The sequence below is a fragment of the Suncus etruscus genome, chromosome 15 (genome assembly GCF_024139225.1).
Source record: "Suncus etruscus isolate mSunEtr1 chromosome 15, mSunEtr1.pri.cur, whole genome shotgun sequence".
NCBI classification, from domain to species: domain Eukaryota; kingdom Metazoa; phylum Chordata; class Mammalia; order Eulipotyphla; family Soricidae; genus Suncus; species Suncus etruscus.
Genome location: NC_064862.1, coordinates 51,013,278 through 51,034,030, shown reverse-complemented (window position 1 = coordinate 51,034,030; position 20,753 = coordinate 51,013,278). Strand labels below are relative to the sequence as shown.

At 44.0% G+C, this 20,753-nt stretch overlaps 1 protein-coding gene across 2 annotated transcripts; it reads right to left on the bottom strand.

Annotated features, from left to right (window-relative positions):
- Positions 1 to 3,319: 3,319 nt before the first annotated feature.
- AP3M1 (adaptor related protein complex 3 subunit mu 1) lies at positions 3,320 to 20,736 on the bottom strand. Of its 2 annotated transcripts, none has more exons than XM_049789176.1 (9): positions 20,475 to 20,736; positions 15,343 to 15,618; positions 13,744 to 13,915; positions 10,405 to 10,542; positions 9,293 to 9,378; positions 7,450 to 7,583; positions 6,173 to 6,380; positions 4,781 to 4,925; positions 3,320 to 3,759 (listed from the first exon to the last, which is right to left on the bottom strand). In XM_049789176.1, the coding sequence occupies exons 2-9, from the start codon at positions 15,613 to 15,615 to the stop codon at positions 3,659 to 3,661; spliced, it is 1,257 nt and encodes a 418-aa protein (XP_049645133.1). In that variant the 5' UTR covers positions 15,616 to 15,618; positions 20,475 to 20,736; the 3' UTR covers positions 3,320 to 3,658. The 2 variants fall into 2 exon arrangements, with proteins under 2 accessions (XP_049645133.1, XP_049645134.1); XM_049789177.1 differs by lacking the exon at positions 20,475 to 20,736 and adding an exon at positions 20,098 to 20,125.
- Positions 20,737 to 20,753: the final 17 nt, after the last annotated feature.

Here is a 20,753-nt window from a genome sequence, read left to right as displayed (position 1 = left end):
CCCTGATTGTTCTAGGCAATTATGGGGTCTTTTGAAATATTACCATAGTAAGTTGCTACAAGCAAAAGGCAGGATTTTTCACTTGTCCTTGCTGTTGGCATTTCCCAGCACACAAAACTTTCTTCCCCAATCCAGAAATGAATGAATTGAGTAGGAACCCCACTGAGATGTCTCCCTGCCCACCTCAAGTGATAGACCAGTCCCGGCCTCCAAGACGTAAAACTTGGGTAAAACTTGTCTCAAGCCAGTTCGTTTTCTCAGGCTTCCTTGGTTTCCTTTAACCCAACATAGACAACTTTCCAGCCCTCTGCATATGTGTATAGTTGCTTCTCTGACAAAATACAATATTAATGCCTTTAAAGTATGAATCTATGCCAAAGATTTTGTTTTACTACAGATTCCTTAGGATAAGAAAAATCACGTTCTTCTCTGGGTTATTCCAGTATATCGACACTGGTTTATCCTTTTGGCTGATGTACTTTTTCTCTAATATCAATGCTTAAGGCACAGTGAAGTAAATTGGGGGTAAGGATTCCTTAAACAATTAGAGATATTGCCACTAAAAAAAGATAAAAAACAAAAACAGCTACATTTATAACCTAGTATTTGTTATATGAAAATATTTTCTGCCTCTTCTTTTGTTCAGTCTAAAACTAAATAAAGTGCATTTGTATGAATGATGTTGTAAATGATGATGTCTCATTTTAGCAGTAAATTTCAAGGTTGGGTTTCTCCGGAGTTTTGAGAATAGTCATCAAAACTCAACATCTGCAAGATCTGAAAATGAAAAGATCCAAATGTGCTGCATTAGTTTACTCTATAAGAATTGGTGTCAGGGGGCCGGGCGGTGGCGCTAAAGGTAAGGTGCCTGCCTTGCCTGCGCTAATCTTGGACGGACCGCGGTTCGATCCCCCAGTGTCCCATATGGTCCCCCAAGCCAGGAGCAACTTCTGAGCACATAGCCAGGAGTAACCCCTGAGCGTTACTGGGTGTGGCCCAAAAACCAAAAAAAAAAAAAAAAAAAAAAAAATTGGTGTCAGAAAGACAACTTTAGGGGTTTAACCCCAGGAGTACACGTTACAGATCGCTGTGGAATTAGTCTCTTATTTTGAGGAGATTTCAGCTCTGGATAAACTGTCATTATCTTCTTTATGCACAAAAAAGGGGAACATTTATGACATTTGCTCTAAGACTTTAGAAAGCAGGGGTAGGGGGATATTGCTCAATTGGTGGAGCACATGCCCAGCATGCTCCAGGGCCGGGTCTGACACCTGGCATTGCCTGGGACTTTCAGAGCTCAGCTGAGTGTGGCCCCTAATAAGAAAAAGTAAAGTTAGAAAATGGAATACTTCTGGGGTCAACTATAATTAACTGCTTTAAAATATTCAAACTTTGTAACCAGGGTGTTTAAATGAAAAACAAAAAACAAAACCATAAAAAAAGGTTCAGTAACCTAGGTATTCATAGTAAGTGGTGGAAGGGACAGAAACTCTGATGACTTAATATCTGGCCTGTTCTGTTCTCTTCTGGACAGAGTAGTAAAGTTCGGAGTAAACATGCCTCTCCAGAAGCACTCAGACCCTGTTCAATAGAAGGTATAAACCAAGTGTGATCAACTTTGACACAGAGCCATACCCATCTGAGATTGCTCTAGAATAAATTTCAAGTTATCTTCTCTTTCTTTTTTTTTTTATTGACAGTGTGGCCAGAGCTAGAGAAACAAATTTACTGGATTAAATCCAATTAATTAGTAATAAATACAATAATTTAACTCTGAAAGAAAATAGTCCACTTGGAAACGTGAGTAGGAAACACTAAAGGAAAGGGTCTTTTGGCAAACAAACTACTTGTATAGGAGTGAAGATTACAGAGTTGGACAGTCTAGATATGGATATTTCAAAAGAGGGAGGGACTTTCCAGAAAGAAAAGCCAAGGAACTGGCAGCTCTTTTGGGGAATGAACTCTGAAGAGAGGAACATTAAAAATGACAAGCAATGAGCTGGGTCACAGACCTCAGGTGAAGGGAATAAATCTTTGGCAACAGCATGCATGATTTGCAGTTGCCAAGATGAGACCCTAACAATCTCAGTGTGGTGTAAGGTGGCGCTTCCAGTTAGGTGGGTGCAGAGTGCTCTCTACAAAGGGAAGAATGATGGTACCCAGAGTCTAGAACCATTAATCCTGGAGTGCAGATAGATGGACACACAACATGACAATTGAGGAGAACAAAAAGGTCAGAGTCCCCAAAGAGAGGAAAGAGAATGAAGAGGTAAATGAAGACGTAAATAGTGGCACAATCACCTCTATCTAAACTTTCAACCTTTCTCCATTCTTCCTGCCTACTGTGGCCAAATGAGTGAGCAAGGACAACTGAGGCAGGGAAGGGAACCAAAACAAAGGTCAATCAATGCTCTGGCCTTGATGACCACCAGCAATGAAGGATTTTATTACTGCTCCCACAGAATGTCCATTACACACTCAGTCAGACAGGCTTAAACTTAGTTTAAGTCTTCTGGAAGCTTACATGAGGACAATGATTTTTTAGAAGGGAATTTACTGACACTAGATTTGGTGACAACAACAAAAAGGGAAAAAATATCTTAAAAACCTGCTAGGCATGGGACTGCACAGCGGGTAGGATATTGGCCTCGCACGTGACCAACCCAGGCTCGATTCCTGGCATCCCATATGGTCCCGAGCACTGCCAGGAATAATTTCTGAGCACAAAGCCAGGAATAAGCCCTGAGTGCTGCCAGATGTGGCCCAAAAACCAAAATAAAATTGCTAGATAGATGCCTTTCTCTCCTTTCATTAAAAGGCACAGGCCCTGCAGGCTCGTCGTGATTTCTGTGGTGTTGGATAAGCTTTAAAAAAACATTAAGACAGCAAAGGGTCAACTGAATGTCTTTTACTACCATAATCTGTGGAAAGTCTCAAATGCTTGTGCTTGCAGTAAGGCCCTAAAAGCAATAGTATTAATGACCTTTGTACAGTAGCCAGTCACCTCTTCATTACAAATGGATTCTACTATGCTAACCGTAGAAGCAGTGGCACAAAACCATGATGGTGCTTGGTCCAGTAAGGTCCCTAAAACTCAAAATCTGGGCTTGACGTAAAAATCTTCTTTATAAAAAAATAGCATACCAAAGACCAAGTACAGTGAGAATGGAGCCTGGGCCAGCAACGTTCCCTGCCTGGATGGCGGGAGTGGCTCTTGCTACAGTGCTTGCTTAATGGCACGTGTGAACAGTGGAGTAAGGCAAACACTTCGAAGAGGCAGTTTTCTGTAAACTTTTAGGGGAGAGGAGGAGCGATTTTCTCGGTGGAGGGGAGAGGCAGATGCTTAGCAGGGGTGGCCGTGAATAGTCTGGGACATCTGGCAGCACCGACCCACCCCGCTCCCAAACCTCCTGGAGGAAATCACCTCTCAGATCATCCTAAGTGAAAAATACAAAATAAGCTAAGTCAGTCCAAAGGTTTCTTAGCTTATAGCTCTGTGAGGCTCCTACTCTGGTGAAGCGGCTCTCTGCTAGTTGTGCATGGCTGGACCCGGATGCTCTAACTGCGATACCTATTCCCACCCACTTGGTACCTAATAGTTTGAAACTGTCGTGACTCTTGGAAAACAAACAGATCTCGAGGGACTTTTGGCATCTTTTCATGTCCTCACTTGGAACTTTCCAGCTTTTGTGACGTATTTGACTCCTTTAAATGGCTTATATTTCTCCCCATACATGTCCAAGCGGTTTACTTTTAAGCCTGTATCCAAAAAAAAAAAAAAAAAAAAAAAGTCAAAGGTATATTGTAGACTCCTGTATTTGATTATTCGGTCATTAGCTGCTTTCCTTTTCCTCCTCATATCCTTTCTGAGCTATAAAAACCCACCCAGCATGATTAGGGACTCACCTACGTTTAATTAACATAAGTACCTTTAACAACCCCTCAGATGATTTACTTTTGTTCTGTTAACTCTAGATAATGAAAGTGCCAGGGAAAGTAGCTCAGCTCAGCTTAGCTAGCCGGCTGCTCAATCACCTTGGCCTTATGCATCTTCTCTTGTGACTCCATCCGTTTCTTGTGCTACGCCCCTGTGGCCAACCAGTCCATCCAGGGTCAGAATGATATGGCGAATACTGTGGACTGCAGGAAGCAGGCAACCCCCAGGAAACCACGCCCCCACAGCATATATTTTTTTGTCTTTTCTTTCCACAGTATATTATTAGGTTACTTAAACACCAGCCAATACAGTATTTGCTCAACAAGGAGCAATGCAGGCATGCCTGCCCACGGTGCCCCTCATGACTTGAACTTCCTTACTTTAGGGCCCATTTCCTCATTATGGATCAAGGCCAGCACATGCCTGTGTGGGGCATGGACTTTGCTTTTTCTCACTTTGGAGAAGCACGTGTTCTTTCTTTGAGCATGCATCTATTTCTACCCCATTCCCCATTTCCCAAATAAATGTGTTAAGCTTGAAAAACAAAAATGAACCACTCTACTGGCATTCAGTTACAATGCTACAGATAAGGGGTCAGTGTCAATTCTCAGGCAAGAAGGGCTGTTCTTTAAGGTAAGTTCTTTCTGATACTGGGCTCCTTGGATGCCTGCAGGAGGGTGCTAGCAAGGGGAAGTGAATCCAGACTGTTACCTGGTGGGGTGAGGTTGGCCCCTGAGCTCAGTGTCAAAGACAGGAATGTGTCTTTCTAGATAGAGCTGCCTATCTGGGTGTGACTGTTGCAAAGCTTGGTCACCCCATAATATGAGCTGAACTCAAACTCACCTGATATAGCCAGCTGCTGGATCCTGAACTGGATGTTGAGGCTTGGGTTTTCTTCCGGCTTGGGTGCTCCAGACTGTAGGTTGACCAGTCCTTTAAGGCTAGGGAGCTTTTGTGGAGTAATTTTTCCCACATCCCATGTCAGTATCTTAAAATGACACAAGCAAACACAAATAACTGGAACCACTGAAACAATGCCTCACAAGAACTGCAGTGTCAGCAATAGTGCTCAGAAATCTCAGAATTCCTGGACCGTGCAACAGTTTCAATTTTTTGGAAATACTGTCATACCCACAGGAACACAGCAATTTAGATGCCAATCTTTCTCTAAAGTCATCTAATATTCAGAAACAAATGAAGTAACAAAATGGTCACCTACGAGCAAGAGCTTACTAAAACCATCTGACAATGACTTAATGACCTCAATGGCGATAATTTTCACACATTTGCTTGTTGCCATATTCTTTTTTTTTTTTAACTTTCCTCCCTCCTTCCTTCACAATTTCTCTCCCACTTACCTGGGAACAAGTGTATTATGATCAGCTATACCAACTATGTGATACATGCCTTTAAATAATATAATAAAAAGATTTTGGGGGAGGAAGGGAATGAGCACAATGAGGAAAAAAAACAAAACAAAAATGATAAATCTTGGAAGACACCACACACTCCCATCAGAAAGAGACTAACGAAGCATGGTGACTTGAAAATGAGAGACGTGGTCCCATCACCCATTACTGTGACTTTGGAGTGTGAGGATGAGAACCAAAGTTAGTTAATGTCTACTTTTAGCTCCAGCGCTTTTCATAGGTTTATCTCATGAAAAGTGGATGATCGGGAACTTGACTATTTTCTTTGGTTTTTGGATCACAGCAACGCTCAGGGGTTACTCCTGGCTCTGTGCTCAGAAATCACTCCTGGGAGCCTTGGGGGACCATATTGGATGCTGGGATTCGAACCACTGTCCTTCTGCATGCAAAGCAAATGCCTTGCCTCCATGCTATCTTTCTGGCCCCACTGACTATTTTCCTAGGAGCTACGTCCCCAAAGAGGCCAGAGCTGACAGTGTTTGGGGACCATGCGAGATTGGAGTTCAAATTCTGGGGTTCCCACATGCTGGACGTGTTGTATGCTTGAGCTACATCCCTGCCCTCCAGAAATTTTGACTCTGTTCTCAGGAATCACACCTGGCAGAGCTCAGGGGGATCATATGAGGTGTGGGAGATTGAACCTGGGCCAGCTGTGTGCAAGGTCAGCTCCCTCCCTGCTGTGCTAACACTGGAGTTGGACCCAAAATGTGAGCCCTTCTCTCTGGCACCCAAATTCCCAGGTCCCGAATCTAATAAATGACCACAACAGAGACATTTGCTGGCCTCCGGCTTGAGGCGGCTGTACCTTGGTGACGGGGTCAAATGTGTAGCTGCCCTGGGTCGGCGTCAGATTCATGTTCAGCACAACTTTGGGCATGTGGACTGTCACGGTGATTCCTTCAATCGTTTTCCCCATATTCTGCTTTGGTCCAATAGTGATATCAAATCTGCCACATGAACTGTTCTCCTTGAAACTGATGCTATGTTTCACGTACACTGGAATCGCCACTAGACTAGAGAGGAAGGAAAGAGCATCAAACACACAATGAACGTGTCAAACAGCATCAGCAGTTGGGCTCAGGTCCGCACCAGGCGCCTCAGTACATAATACTGTTTTGTGGCTGTGCTGGGGACTGGGCAATGGCTTTTCTCTGGTTTTGGACTCTTAACAGACAATGCTGGGACTCTTCCTGGCTCTGCTCAGGGCTGCTCCCTCCCGGTGCTGCTTGGGACTGAACAAGCATTAAATAATGCAAGGTTAGTGACTTTACTTTTGTGCTGCGTTGTAAATCACAGAAATTATAAGTATATGATCAAGGGAGAAATCTGGAAATAATATAACAAATGGGAGCAAACAATCTTAAAGGAATAAGTCACAGTTCCACAAAAAAGAGTATTTAAAATGACAAACTAAATAAAGCATTTTCTATGTAATAAGAAAGAATTCCTCTGCTTTTTAAAATCCTGTCAATATAATAATGATTTTTCTGATTTTTAGGTGTGTATTGCCCCCCCCCCCAATTAAAGTGCTAGGCGGGAAATAAGGGAGAATACGCCAGTGCTTGGAGGACTTACTGTATGTGGAAACGGATTGAACCAAGGTTGGCTGCATGCAAGGCAAGCACCTTAACCCCTGTACTATCTCTCTGGCCCCATTTTTCTCAAATTTATTTTTGTGCGATGCACTAGTTCTAACATATTATTAATTTATTAATAATATAACATTAAGTAGTTAACTTAAATCTCAGAGCAGAAAACAGTGACTAGAAGTCAATCCGGGATGTTGTGGGGACCTTTGTCCCTATTAGCCAGATGTCTCTAGAACACTGAAAATAATGTCATGGGTTCACAGTTTCACCAAGTATACCTGGCCCCCAGTGCTTCCCTTCCAGGTGTTTTTCAGATATAGTCACCAGTGCTCTGTACTCCTGGATTAAAGCTGACTGTTTTAGATACATATTTCCACCAATCCTTCCTCACTCAAAGGAACAATGGTGACTTTTAGCATCCGACTCTGAAGGCACTTGGGGAAGGGCTCAGCACTGTGAGCAAAGATGGCAGTCTGGGCAATGATCCACTTACTTCTGTGAGCTGACACGGTATGAGATGAGCCGGAAATTTCCATCAGGAGGAATAAAGGACAAAACTCTTTCTGATTCCCAGCGTTTGAACCGGATACAAGGGTGGAAGCTGACATCATCTAGAAGCCGTGGATTCTGCCGGGACAAGACAAAAATATACTGTTCACGGAGTAAATGAATATGGTGACTCCTCAGCTATTCAAAGCCCGTGTGCACCCTAAAGATAAAGCAAATATGGCTGCAACCTGACTACAGCAATGTAATCTCAGTGTCTGATGGTACTTTATAGAGTTTGCGTGGGGTCAGGGGGGCTTTCCAGCAGTGCTTATGAGCCCTAAGCTGGCTCTGCTGGGTTATATTTGGTCAATAGGGCTGGTGGTCTAATGTGAGGCCCAGAGGAGGTGGACATGCTGGGCCCTGCAGTGCTGAGAAGATCAAGGGGAAGTATCCTGACAGTGCTTGCAGAATTCCAGGCCAAACCTGGACATGATGTCGGGAGGCTGTGTGAAGTGTGCAAACCTCCCCCACCACCTTGTACCACCTCCCAGTCCATGAGAATATTTCATGTCCCTCAATTACTCCAATTTCAAAGTTTCTATAATATAGGGAAAAAAAAATTGGGGAGGGGGCATACCCGGTGGTGCTCAGGGGTTACTCCTGGCTCTCTGCTCAGAAATCGCTCCTGGCAGGTACGGGGGACCATATGGGATGCTGGGATTCGAACCACTGTTGGTCCTGGGTCAGCACTTGCAAGACAAATGCCCTACCGTTGTGCTATCTCTCCACCCCCTAATGTAGGGAATCTTCCATCTCACAGATGGATAAACCAAGGCCCCAAGAACTCAAGAGCCAGCCGGGAGGGGGTTCAGAGGGTACCAGGAGTGCTGGCTTGCTCGAGAACCCTTTAGTCCAGCACACTGCTGGGCATGGGACAAAGTCAAAGCTCCAAAACAAAGGCCCCAAAGTCTGGTCAAGTTGATGGCAGAGGCACCGCCAAGATTCAGCAACTGCCAGAACTGAATGAAGTATAGGATCAAGGCCCTTTTGAAGTCAGGCAATAATGCAATAAAAACAGCCATTCAGGTCCACCAAGACCAGCCCAAGTCAGGGCTGACACAGAGACTAAAGTCTCTCCACAGCCTTGCCGTAAGGGCCATGCTCATTGGGTCATAGGCTCTCCTGGCTTGAGAAAAGCTGCTAAGAATGTTTCTCTTTTCTTTCTCTTGAAGGGGTCAGAGACACACCTATTTAACCAACTTACATGTTGAAGGCCAAAGTTTGATTCTCAGGAGCAAATGAGTTGAGAGAAATCCCTTTGCTCTGAATGTGGCCCCGAAACCAAGAAGAATTCTATTATTGTTTATGGGATTTGATCCCTGGCATCTCCTAGGTTCCCTGAATACTGACATAAGTAATTATTCCTGGGCACAGAGCCAGGAGCACCAACCAGGTATGTCCCCAATATCAAGAAAAAAAATTTTTTATTAATATTTTAAAAAAATTCTCTATCTCCTTTCTTGGTTGTTGTGATAACTGGGGACCACACTTTTTTTTTTTTTTTTTTTTTTTTTTTTGTGGTGCTCACGTAAGTGGTTCTTGTGTGCTGCAGCTCATTTTCTTGCAGCCTCGAGGACCAGGACCCGAGTAGCAGTGCCACTTCACCCAGTATGTGAGTGCAGGGGACGGAAACCGGGCTCTATACCTAAAAGGAGAGGGGTCCACACTGAGCCATTACCAAGCTTCTTTAGGAAAGTGCATGTGAACCTCCGTATTTTGGATTCATCTTGTTGTTCATATGGTGTTGGGCATACCAGGAACTACAGATCAGGAAGGAAAGAACTCACCATAAAAGAAAGGGAGAGGTCAGGCATTCCAGTGAGCTTAATGCAAGCATCTATGACTCCCTGGATTTCCGCAAAGACTGTAGACCCTAGAAGAGGGAGTGACAGATAAGGACATCAGTGGAAGGTGTCTCTTCACCCCAGCTTACTCACCCTGTATTCAAAGTAATGGAAATGGCTCCTAGGGAAACCCACACCTCGAAGTGCTAAGGGCCCACATATGGCAGTGCTCAGGGGAACCATAAGCAATGTCAAAATCTGAATCACCAACAGGCCCATGCAACCCTCTGCACAATCTCTCAGGACCTTTGTGCATCTTTTCCCACAAGGATGTGTTACAACATTTCAGACATTCTCTAGCTACAAAATGCTCATCCCAATAAAAAAAGCAAACCTGTCCCCATCCTTAAGCGTTACCCTTAACCGGGCCTTGACTCACCCATCACAGGCCCCGATTGGGACTTGTGCTATTTGCTGGCAACTTTAATTCTCCAAACCCCAATTCATGACGAAGCTAGTACATGCGTATAAAACAATCACTAGATACACACCTCATGTGGAAACAAGTGGTATGTGACAATCAGAATTTAGCAACTTAATTCACTGACTTATGAGTCTCAGTTCACCAAATGGAGTGGCTAGCTGCAGAATTCCCCCTTGCCACAATCAAACAACACTACACGATAAAGGAAATAATCTGAACAACAGAGGTATTATCAGCTGCCCTCTGGCAGAGATGAACAGATCATTATTGTGGGAAGGAAGTGCAGGGATGCAGGCACCTGCTTGCCTTGCATGCTCCTGCCCCTGGTTCAGTCTCCAGTTCTATATTTGGTCATAAAGTGGCAGCAAAAATATAGCAGACGGTACATCAATGAGTGTTAGAATACAGTAAGAATTGACTTAAAACTAAGGCAGCAGGAGATTCTATTTATGAAAGTTTGGAAGATGTCACTAATCATTATGTAAACAAAAAGTAACTTTGAAGCAAAACATTTTTAAAAATCCTAAAGTAAAAGAATGCTTTTTTGCTGTAACTGGAGTGTCAACCGAGTTCAATGATCTGTTCAACTAAGTCAGCTGAACTATTTGTCCCAATTATAAGCACCCCCTACCTGATTTATCTATAATTGCATCTATCTCTTCAATGACATCAAAGTAGGCTTCATTGTTCGTATACTTGACCCCTGCCCGGCGCCATGGGATATTGGATAGCTGTCCAGTGGGGAGAGTGTCCCCAACATTGCTACTACCTGCAAGTCAGAAAAGGAAAAAAGCAAGGTCATTGCATAAAATGGTCATCAGAAAATTTACTTTAAAAAAAAAAAAAGGCCTAGGGGCCGGAGAGATAGCACAGCGGTAGGACAGACAGTGGTTTGAATCTCGGCATATCATATGGTCCCCTGAGCCTGCCAGGAGTGATTTCTGAGCATAGAGTCAGGAGTAAACCCCTGAGCACAGCTAGGTGTGACCCAAAAACCAGAAACAAACAAAAAACAAAACAAAACAAAACAAAACAAAAACCAGTTATTTTCTGTTTGGCTTTTCTTCACTGAGGCTGTAAATGACTGTCTGGAATTGTCAGAGACATATCCACCTGTTCAAGCTGTGAGAAGAGACACAAGCCATATGATTCTTTATCTGCCAAACCAGGTTACTTTGACTTATTTACTGCCTTTTGCTTCTGGTACACTAACAGTAATCTAGCCTAGTTCCTAGTTGCTTACCAACAGAATCCCAACTCTGTTACTTAGGGAAAGAGGCTGGTTGTTTCAAAATAATGGTAACCTGTCTCCTCTGAGAAGACAGAGTTGTAACTAGGTCCTCTAGTTGATGATTTCAGATTTACAGCAGATGCTGCCAGATGGCCTCAGTGGAGTAACTGCATGAAGAGCAGAACAAGTCTAAGGTTCTACCCATTGGATTATCTCTCTGACCCCCAGACAAAGACTTAATGCTCAACAACAAAAGCAAAATATGGAGAATTCATCAATGATTAAAAATGATCTTCCTATTACTAAAATACAATCGCCATCACTATTAGTAGGTCTTTTCCTTTTTTTTCCTTTGCAGTGCTAGGAGCTGAACCCAGGTAGCGCAGACCAGACAAGTAAGTGCTCCATTTGATCCCAGGCTGTTATATATTTAATTGTATTATATATTATATATATAATATATATAATAATATCAGAAATCGCTCCTGGCAGATACAGGGGACCACATGGGATGCCTTACCTCCATGCTATCTCTTCAGCCACTATTTTTCTATTTTTAATGATTTTTATTTTTTTTTTATTTTAACTGTACTCTGGAATACAGTTGTGACCACACCATCATATACAGCTTTGGTGTCTAATTATAGTTGGTGTCCTGTCTCAAACCTACTGCTTTCCAGAATATTTGAAAAGCACTGCGCGGGGGGGGGGGGGGGGGGGCATCTAGCAGTGCTCAGGGTATACTCCTGGCTCTGTGCTGGCAGGTTTTGGGGACCGTATGGGATGTTAAGGATCAAACTTGGGTCAGCTAAGTGCAAGGCAAAAGCCAGACTTGTACATTTGCTCTGGCACCTAAAAGCACATTATTTAACTTAGTGTTCCAAGGTGCCCTCGACTTAACTTTATCTTTTTCTATTAAAAAAATAATGAAAATTAGAGGCTGGAGAAATAGCATGGAGGTAAGGCATTTGCCTTGCATGCAGAAGGTCTGTGGTTTGAATCTTGGCGTCCCATATGGTCCCCTGAGCCTGCCAGGAGTGATTTCTTAGCATAGAGCCAGGAGTAACCCCTGAACACTGCTGAGTGTGACCCCCCCCTCAAAAAAAAATCCCTAATAAGATAATAAAAATTAGTAAAAAAAAAAAAAAAAAAGTAAAAAATAGTAAAAATAGGGGCTGAAGTGGTGGTGCAGGTGGTAGGGCATTTGCCTTGCACTCACTAACCTAGGATGAACCACGGTTTGATCCCCAGCATCCCATATGGTCCAAGCCAGGGGTGATTTCTGAGCACATAGCCAGGAGTAACCCCTGAGCATCACTGGGTGTGGTCTCCAAACAAAAACAAACAAGCAAAAATAGTAAAAATAGACCTGCTTTTGCTAAACCGATCATCTGAATTAATAGTTTAGTTTGAAGGCAATAGTTGGCAGTGCTCAGGGTATTAGGAATCACTCCTGATATTTTTGCAGGATCCTTATAAAGTGCTAGGGCTCAAACCTGAGTTGGTTACATGCGAGGCATGCACCTTACAAGCTGTACTATCGCTCTGGTCCCCAAACTGATTTTTGATAGAGAGGCACAACTCAAGGTTTTTCTTATTTTTCTGCTTTGATACATATTCTATGTCTTTTTTTAATTTTTTTTTTTTTTTTTTTTTTTTTTTTTGGTTTTTAGGCTCAGGGTGACTCCTGGGTATTTGCTCAGAAATCATTCCTGGTTTGGGGACGCCAGGGGGATCGAACCTCGGTCTGTCCTAGGTCAGTGCGCTCTACCGCTTGCACCACTGCTCTGGCCCCATTTTGTGTCTTTTTATTTTGTGTGTGTGGTTTTTGGGTCTCACCCAGCAGTGCTCAGGGGACCACATGGGATGCTGGGATTTGAACTGATGACCTTCTGCATGAAAGGCAAACAACTTACCTCCATGCTATCTCTCCGGCCCCATTTTGTGTCTTAATGTGCTAAATTTAAGTAAATTGTGCAACATGCTGATTTGACATAATTATATACTGCAAAATGATCACCACTATAACTTAATTAAACCTGCTCCACACCACATAAGATGCTATTTTGAATGTTAAAATGACTGTCTAGAAATAGGGTAATTGCTCTTACAAGTAGTTTAATACATAGATTTATATATTGGATTCTTTTTATTTTTTTTTCATTTTACTGAGTTAAAATTGACAAAACATTGTATAATATATGATATAAACAAGTATTCACAGAATACTGTATTCACAGTATTCAGTTAACATTCATCACTACAACAGCTTTATTAGGATTAATTGGTATAATTACTCATAATTATTAGTGCTAAAGAATAATAAAAATTTCCCAAAAAGGGGGGGCAGAGAGATAGCGTGGAGGTAAGGCATTTGCCTTTCATGCAGAAGGACGGTGGTTTGAATCCCAGCATCCCATATGGTCCCCAGGCCTGCCAGGAGCGATTTCTGAGCATGGAGCCAGGAGTGACCCCTGAGCGCTGCCGGGTGTGACCCCCCCCCCAAAAAAAAAAAAAAAAACTTTTGTCGTGGTCTTCAGAGACCTACATTAAAAGGATAATAATCAAAACTTGTTTATCATTTAAAACCTGACACATTATAAAAAAAATAGGCAACTAAATAGTGCCTTTAACTTTAATTTTCAAACTTGATTACTTTAACAATCTGCAAAATCAAAAGCAACAAGGAGTTGTTTAAATTTTAACTGCTCAGTTCCTAAGGATACATTTTCACCTTACCTGTAATTGAGTTCACAACAGAACGTAGAATTGTTGGTGGTTTAATCAATTCTTTCAAAATGTTAGATTCAGTAGCCAGTGGGAATCCATTGTCTAACATTTCTTCCAGAAGCTCATAGACTATGACCACATTATCCTTAATCGCAGCCTCTGAGCACTCACCAAAGTAGTCCTAACAAAACAAAGATAATATTGCACAAAGAAAGGCATGAAGAAAGGCTTGCTAAAAAAGTTCTGTTCCAAAAGGAGAAACTTAGAGCAGCATAATTCACTGTTGAATGCTGTAAAATAAATGGTGGTGGTGGTAGGGGAACCCCTCTACACTTTTATACACTATTTCTCTATATTTATTTCCCATCACATAATATGCCAGAAAGTACATTGAAAATTAAACCAGGATGTGAACTATGTATTTTATTTGCTCTGAATAGGTACCCCAAAGCTCATAAATAAGTTTTAAATTATTTGATACACTTAGCAAGGCAAGAGAAAAATAACAAAATGCAAAACTGGGGGGAGGGGGTTGTCATGAGCCATAAATGACAGAGTGCAGGGCTTACTCCTGGTTTTATGATCAGTAAAGTATCTTAGGACCACCCATGTGGAAGACACTATTGTTTCCTGTTGGTAAAATTTGTAACACATCTAAACAATGAGTTCCACGGCCATGAGATTAATATCCTGAAATAGTGCAAGGACTAATAACACATGCTATCATTACAAATAAAAAATATTTATTAAATATTTATTTATTACAAATAAATAAGAGGTTTGGAAGGCAGGGCCAGGAATGTGACTTAGTGGTAGAACATTTTCCTTGCACATATGAGGTCCTAGATTCTACCCCTAGCAACACAAAAGAGTTAAAAACAAAAGGGGAGAGGGCCGGAGCAGTGGTGCAAGCGGTAGGGTGTTCGATTCCCTGGCGTCCCATATGGTCCCCCAAGCCAGGAATGATTTCTGAGCACACAGCCAGGAGTAACCTGAGTGTCACCAGGTGTGGCCCCAAACCCAAAATAAATAAATGAAAATAAAAAGGGGGGAGTCATGTGTTGGTTTTGTTTAGGAACTTAGGTTTAGCTGCAAAGAAGAGACAGGCTACATATCCAAAAACTGCTTAGCTAAAGAAACTATAATCAGGGATCAGAGTGACAGCACATCAGCAAGGTATTTTGCCTTGCACACAGCCAACTCGGGACGAACCTGGGTTTGATTCCCGGCACCCCCTATATGGTCCCCTGAACCTGCCAGGAGCGATTTCTGAGCACAGAGTCAGAAGTAACCTCTAAGCGTTTTTGGGTGTAGTCCAAAACCAAAAACAAACAAAAATTTTTAAAAAATGTATATCCAAAGAAAAGGGGGGCGGAGAGATCACATGGAGGTAGGGTGTTTGCCTTGCATGCAGAAAGACGGTGGTTCAAATCCCGACATCCCATATGGTCCCCCGAGCCTGCCAGGAGCAATTTCTGAGCATAGAGCCAGAAGTAACCCCTGAGCACTGCTGGGTGTGACCCAAAACCCAACCCCCCCCCCCAAAAAAAAGAAATCATATCCCATCTCCAACTAAATGGGTTGTTTAAAGCTTCTAGAATAACCAACCTGAAAAGTGTCGGCCACCCGATGCAAGAATTCAATTACAAAGAGGGGCGGGACTTCAGACTGGATGACAGACACGAAGAAGAGCTTCTCACGGTAGATGCTGATGAGGTAGTGATGTGGGGTCGAGATGACAGGGGGCACATTCTCCACATCAGCAGCTTTCTCCTGTGCCTCGAAGAAATAATCACAGACAGACTGGCTCACCACGCTTTTCCAGTGCTTCTCTAAGAAGATGTCACCGGAACAATTGATGAGAAATAGGCTGTGGATCATTTTCTGAGGGGTGGGGGGAAGAAAAAGCAAGTTTAAATTTATTACATATCAGAGCCAGGGTTCTAGGGAAAGCAGTAAAGTCATGCCTTGCAGGAATAAAGCTCAAAGCATGGACCTGAGCATGGAATCCTTTTCCAACCACCAAACAAATCTCAACAAATACTTCTCATTTGTCAAAAACTAGCCTTGTAGGATCCTGATAAAAGCAATATATACAGTGATATTGGTTGTATCAACACAAGAACAGAAGAAAAACAAAAAATAAAATAACACCACGGGGGCTGGAGAAATATCACAGAGGTAGGGCATTTGCCTTGCACGTGGCCGACCCTGGATAACCTGGGTTTGATCCCCAGCATCCCATATGAACCCCAAGCCTGCCAGGAGTGATTTCTGAGTGCAGAGCCAGGAGTAACCCCTGAGCGTGGCCAGGTGTGGCCTCCCCAAACAGGGAGGGACACACACGGACGGACGGACGGACACACACACACACACACACACACACACACACACACACACACACCCTAACCTCCACCACCTCATGGTGTGCCACCCACCCCACCACACTCAGCATCTCTGGCTCGTACAGCAGCACTACAAGGACAGGTTCAAGCACTGAGTCATCATCACAGATGAAGGGGCTAGAGTGATAGCATAGCAGAGAGCATCTTTGCCGTGCACATTGCCAATCTAGGTTCAATCCCCAGCATCTAATGGTCCCCCAAGCCTGCCAGGATTAGTTTCTGAGTGCAGAGCCAGGAGTAACTCCAGAGCACCGCCAGGTGTGGCCCCCTTATAAAACAAAAAACACAAATATAAAAGTTCTCAATGAAATAGTTTCTGAGTGCAGAGCCAGGAGTAACCCCAGAGCACCGCCAGGTGTGGCCCCCTTATAAAACAAAAACCACAAATATAAAAGTTCTCAATGAAATATAAACTGGTCCAGTGATATGTAAAAAAAGGTGTGCCCCCCTTATAAAACAAAAAACACAAATATAAAAGTTCTCAATGAAATATAAACTGGTCCAGTGATATGTAAAAAAAGTAGCACCTGGCCAAATGTGATTTATTCCAAGACTACATGTTTGGTTAAAGATATATGAAAGTTGGGTAAGAGCAATAGTACAGCAGGGAAGGGTGTTTGCCTTGCATGTGGATAACATGAATTCAACTCCTGTGTGGTCCACCTAGTACCAACAGGAGTAATTTTTGAGTGTAGAGCCAGAAGTAACCTCTGAGCATCACCAGCTATGGCCCCAAAACCAAACAAACTGGAAACATCTGGAGTGGGAAAGCTATTACAAGTGGTACCAGAGGTAGGTCACTTACTGTCTTGCATTAGGCTGATCCTGGTAGAATGTTCCCTGGTGTGGCCCAAAAACAAAACCCAAAGAAGGACACACATCTTGTTTGGTAAAAAGCCAAACACAAAGGCTATGGGAGACAAAAACCTGGAGTGAGTGTTTCACATGTTTGACATTCTCAACCAAATCCTTGGCACCAGCACTGTGTCTGCCCTCTCCCACTTCCCATTGCAGTGGTCCTGGTGGATTTTGGCGGCCCTGGGCCCACGCAGCCGAGCCCTAACTGGCCTTGAGCACTGACCATCAGGCCCAAGGATGGGAAGGAATCTCTTCTTGGAACTCCATACAAAGACCCACATCTGCTCTGCTAAATCGTTCCAAGCAGAAATTGGATTGAACATAGCTGAGCGGGTCCCTTCTCATCCTTGCTAAGCTGCGGAAACATTCTTTCCACGAAAAATCCCCACCAAGGCTGTTTTTGCTGGCAGGAGTTCAAGTCTCAGAACTTAAGTCAATCCAATCAATGAGATGGGCACTTGCCTTGCCAGTGGCCTACCTGAGTTTGATCCCAGGCCATACGAAAGAGAACCTCCCGCACTGCCAAGAGTGATTCCTGAGCACAGAGAAAATTGCCAGGTGTGGCCCAAATGCCTATTTACCCCCCAACCCCCACCAAAGTAGTTTCTAGTGGTAGCTCAATGGATTCCTAGGAACTGGTGGTACAGGGGGAGAAATAAATAGCAAGACATGAAAATGTATCCAATAGAGGGTAGTATAGACACCAAGGGAAAAACAAATACAAGCAAACTGGAATAGTTTATAAAGTTAGGGAAGAAAGAATATTTAAGGTTCTATTTCAATTTTTTGTTAGGCTACGCCCAGTAGTGTTCAGGGCTTACTCCTAGCTCTGCATTCAGGGATCACTCCTAGCTGTGCTCAGGGGACCATATAGATAAGGTTCAGGGAATTGAATCTGGGTTAGCCTCATGCAAGGCAAAACAACCAGTCTCCTGTAATCTCTATCTAATCCCCAAGGAAGACTTTTTTTGGGGGGGTTTTGGGGGGAATGAAGCTACACCCAACAGTGCTCAGGGCTTACTTCTGGTTCTACACTCAGGGATCATTGCTGGTGCGCTTAGAGGACCATGTGAGATGCTGTTGATTAAAGCTGGGTCAGAACATGCAAGGAAAGCACCTTTTCTGCTGTATCATCACTTTGGCCCTGGGAGAATATTTTTAAATGCTGAAGGAAAGGTGTGAGTACAATGGAATAGGCTGATGAGGTCAGGTAGGAAAACCAGAGGAAAAAAACAACCTTCCCCAAATAAGAAAACTTGAATTACATGGTTGCAAAAGATGCCTTCTGGACCAGAGAGATATATGGTGGATAAGGACTTCCATTGACAAAGCTGAACTAAACCCCAAACAAACAAAAGATAATGACTTCTATATTCTGTGTCAAGATGAGGTCATTTGAGGAAGCAGTAGAAACTTCTCTTCTCTACCCCTAAATAGAGGTATTAAACTGCTTAGAGTGCAAAGCATTTCTGTGACTAAGTGAAATGTCTAGAAATAGTGCAAAATCCCTTAGGTGTCAGTTAGAAAAGAGAGCTGAGAGTATAGACACCTTTCCTGTGTGTTGTGCATCAGTTAATTCTTTATCCATCTCAATTTCTCTTCCTGAGGTTGAGACTTTCCAACGCCAAATCCACTTCTTGATGTATTTATTTTTGGGTCTGAAGCCACACTTAGTGATGCTCAGAGGTTATTCCTGGTTCTCTGATCAAGAATCACTCCTGAGGGGCCGGAGAGATAGCATGGAGGTAAGGCGTTTTCCTTGCATGCAGAAGGATGGTGGTTTGAATCCCGGCATCCCATATGGTCCCCTGTGCCTGCCAGGAGCCATTTCTGAGCAGAGAACCAGGAATAACCCCTGAGCGCTGCTGGGTGTGACCCAAAAACCAACCCCTCCCAAAAAAAGAACCACTCCTGGGGGGCCAGAGCGGTGACACAAGCGGTAGGGCGTTTGCCTTGCATGCTCTAACCTAGGTCGGACCGTGGTTCGATCCCCTGGCGTCCCATATGGTCCCCCAAGCCAAGAGAGAGTTCTGAGCGCATACCCAGGAGTAACTCCTGAGCATCACCGAATGTGTCCCAAAAAGCAAAAAAAAAGAAAAAGAAAAAAATTACTTCTGAAGACTAAGGGGGGGGGGGGAGGAACATATGGGATGTTGGAGAAGGAACTTGGGTCGGTCTGGCTGTGAACAAAGAAAATCCCCTCTCTGCTGTGTTATGGCTCTGGTCCTTACTCCTTGAAATCTTGATTCTTTCCCTTCCCTTGAATTTCAGATTATTTTGGGGGAAGTCACATCTTGCCACGGTAGGGGTAGGAAGGCTGGGTATGCAGTACAAGAGTGTAGTGATCCCTGGACCTCATATATCCAAGGCAGGTGATTTATTAATTATGTTATATTCTCCACTCTCCTTCTAATCTTCTACAATAACTTGCTTTCTCCCTCAAACTGGACTGGCATTTCTGTTCTCTAAAACAAATAAGCCCCTGCTTGCTGAAGAGACCTTAAACACGCTCAATAATCTTTTGGTTTTTTTTTTTTTTTCTCTCTCCAAATAATTAGCAGCCTAGGGTTTTCCTTTGTTTGGGGACCACACCCAGCGATGTTTATGGGTCATTCCTTGTGTTGGCAGAGGCAGCCTGGGTGGCAGATCCAATGCTAGCTTCCTGCCTGCAAGCATGAGCTCCAGTCCCCTAGAAATCGGAATCTGGAAGCAGCGTTCAAATGGCCCCAAGACTTCTTCTTAACCCTCAAATCCCGGCCTAGTCTCAAACACCCACTTCCTTCGTGCTTTGCACTTCACTGAACTCCCCTTGCTTTCAGAAGACAAATACAACAATACCTGGACTCTTATGAGACAGCAACTGTCAACACGATTTGAGTAGTCACCCCACAAAGAGGCTGATTTCCAACTTCAACCCCAGGCTCCCCCCAATCCTTTAAATACATCCACCATCTTTACCTAATGCACCGCGGGGGATCTGAACAACTCCAGTTGCCCCCCACCAGGCTGCACCCGGGTCTTAGGGCTGCCCCACACTCAAAGCTAGTGGTCCAGGAGCTCCAGGTGCAACCCAAACCCCGTTTCTACATCGGCCCCGCACCCCGCAACCTGCTCCCTTAGCAGGCCCGTCCCGGCGCCGCCCCAGGAAGTCCATGAGGTCAGTCTGGGGTTTGGCCCTTCCTGGAAGGCGGAAATCTGGGACTGGGGTGCCAGGAGGTTAACTCCAGCGGCACCCCAAGAAGTCTGAGCTTCGGGAACGTGCAGCCGGGAACCCCCGAGCTTTGCAAGTGCGCCTAAGTGTCCCTAAGGCCCTGCTGCAAGGGAGGAAGCCGGGAAGGCCGGGAGGGAGTCGCACCGGACGCCCTCGGAGCCCAGATCGGAGCCCCTATTAGCCCCAGCTCTGCAGCGTCCGCGCCACGTCTTCGATTTCCCAGCCGCCTCGCGCCAGCGGACTCCCGGGCCCTGACACTCACTCACCCCGACCCGACTCCAGGGGCCGCCGGTGGGAACGTTCCGTGCCTGGGGTCCTCCTGGCAGGACCGAAGCCGAAGCAGCGAGAAGGCCGCGAAGACCCCCTGCAGCCGAGGCGGCTAGTACAGTGCCTGATTTCTAGCTGCAATGAAATGAACTCAATCTCCACAAATGAGCGAAAAGATGCTTCCCTGAAAGATTAATGTCTCTTAAGAGTACTATCTAAATTTTCTAACTGACTCAGAATCGAGAATAATTAATGTTTCTAAAGGGTTTTTCACTCAG

What these genes read in the sequence shown, in the direction of transcription:
- AP3M1 (XM_049789176.1), bottom strand. Translation starts at nt 15,615, where the DNA reads ATGATCCACAGCCTATTTCTCATCAATTGTTCCGGTGACATCTTCTTA. An exon ending in TGCAATTATAGATAAATCAG is followed by an intron (nt 9,379 to 10,404) that starts GTAGGGGGTGCT and finishes TCCCTCTTCTAG; the next exon opens with GGTCTACAGTCTTTGCGGAA. An exon ending in CCAGCAGCTGGCTATATCAG is followed by an intron (nt 3,760 to 4,780) that starts GTGAGTTTGAGT and finishes TTTTGGATACAG; the next exon opens with GCTTAAAAGTAAACCGCTTG.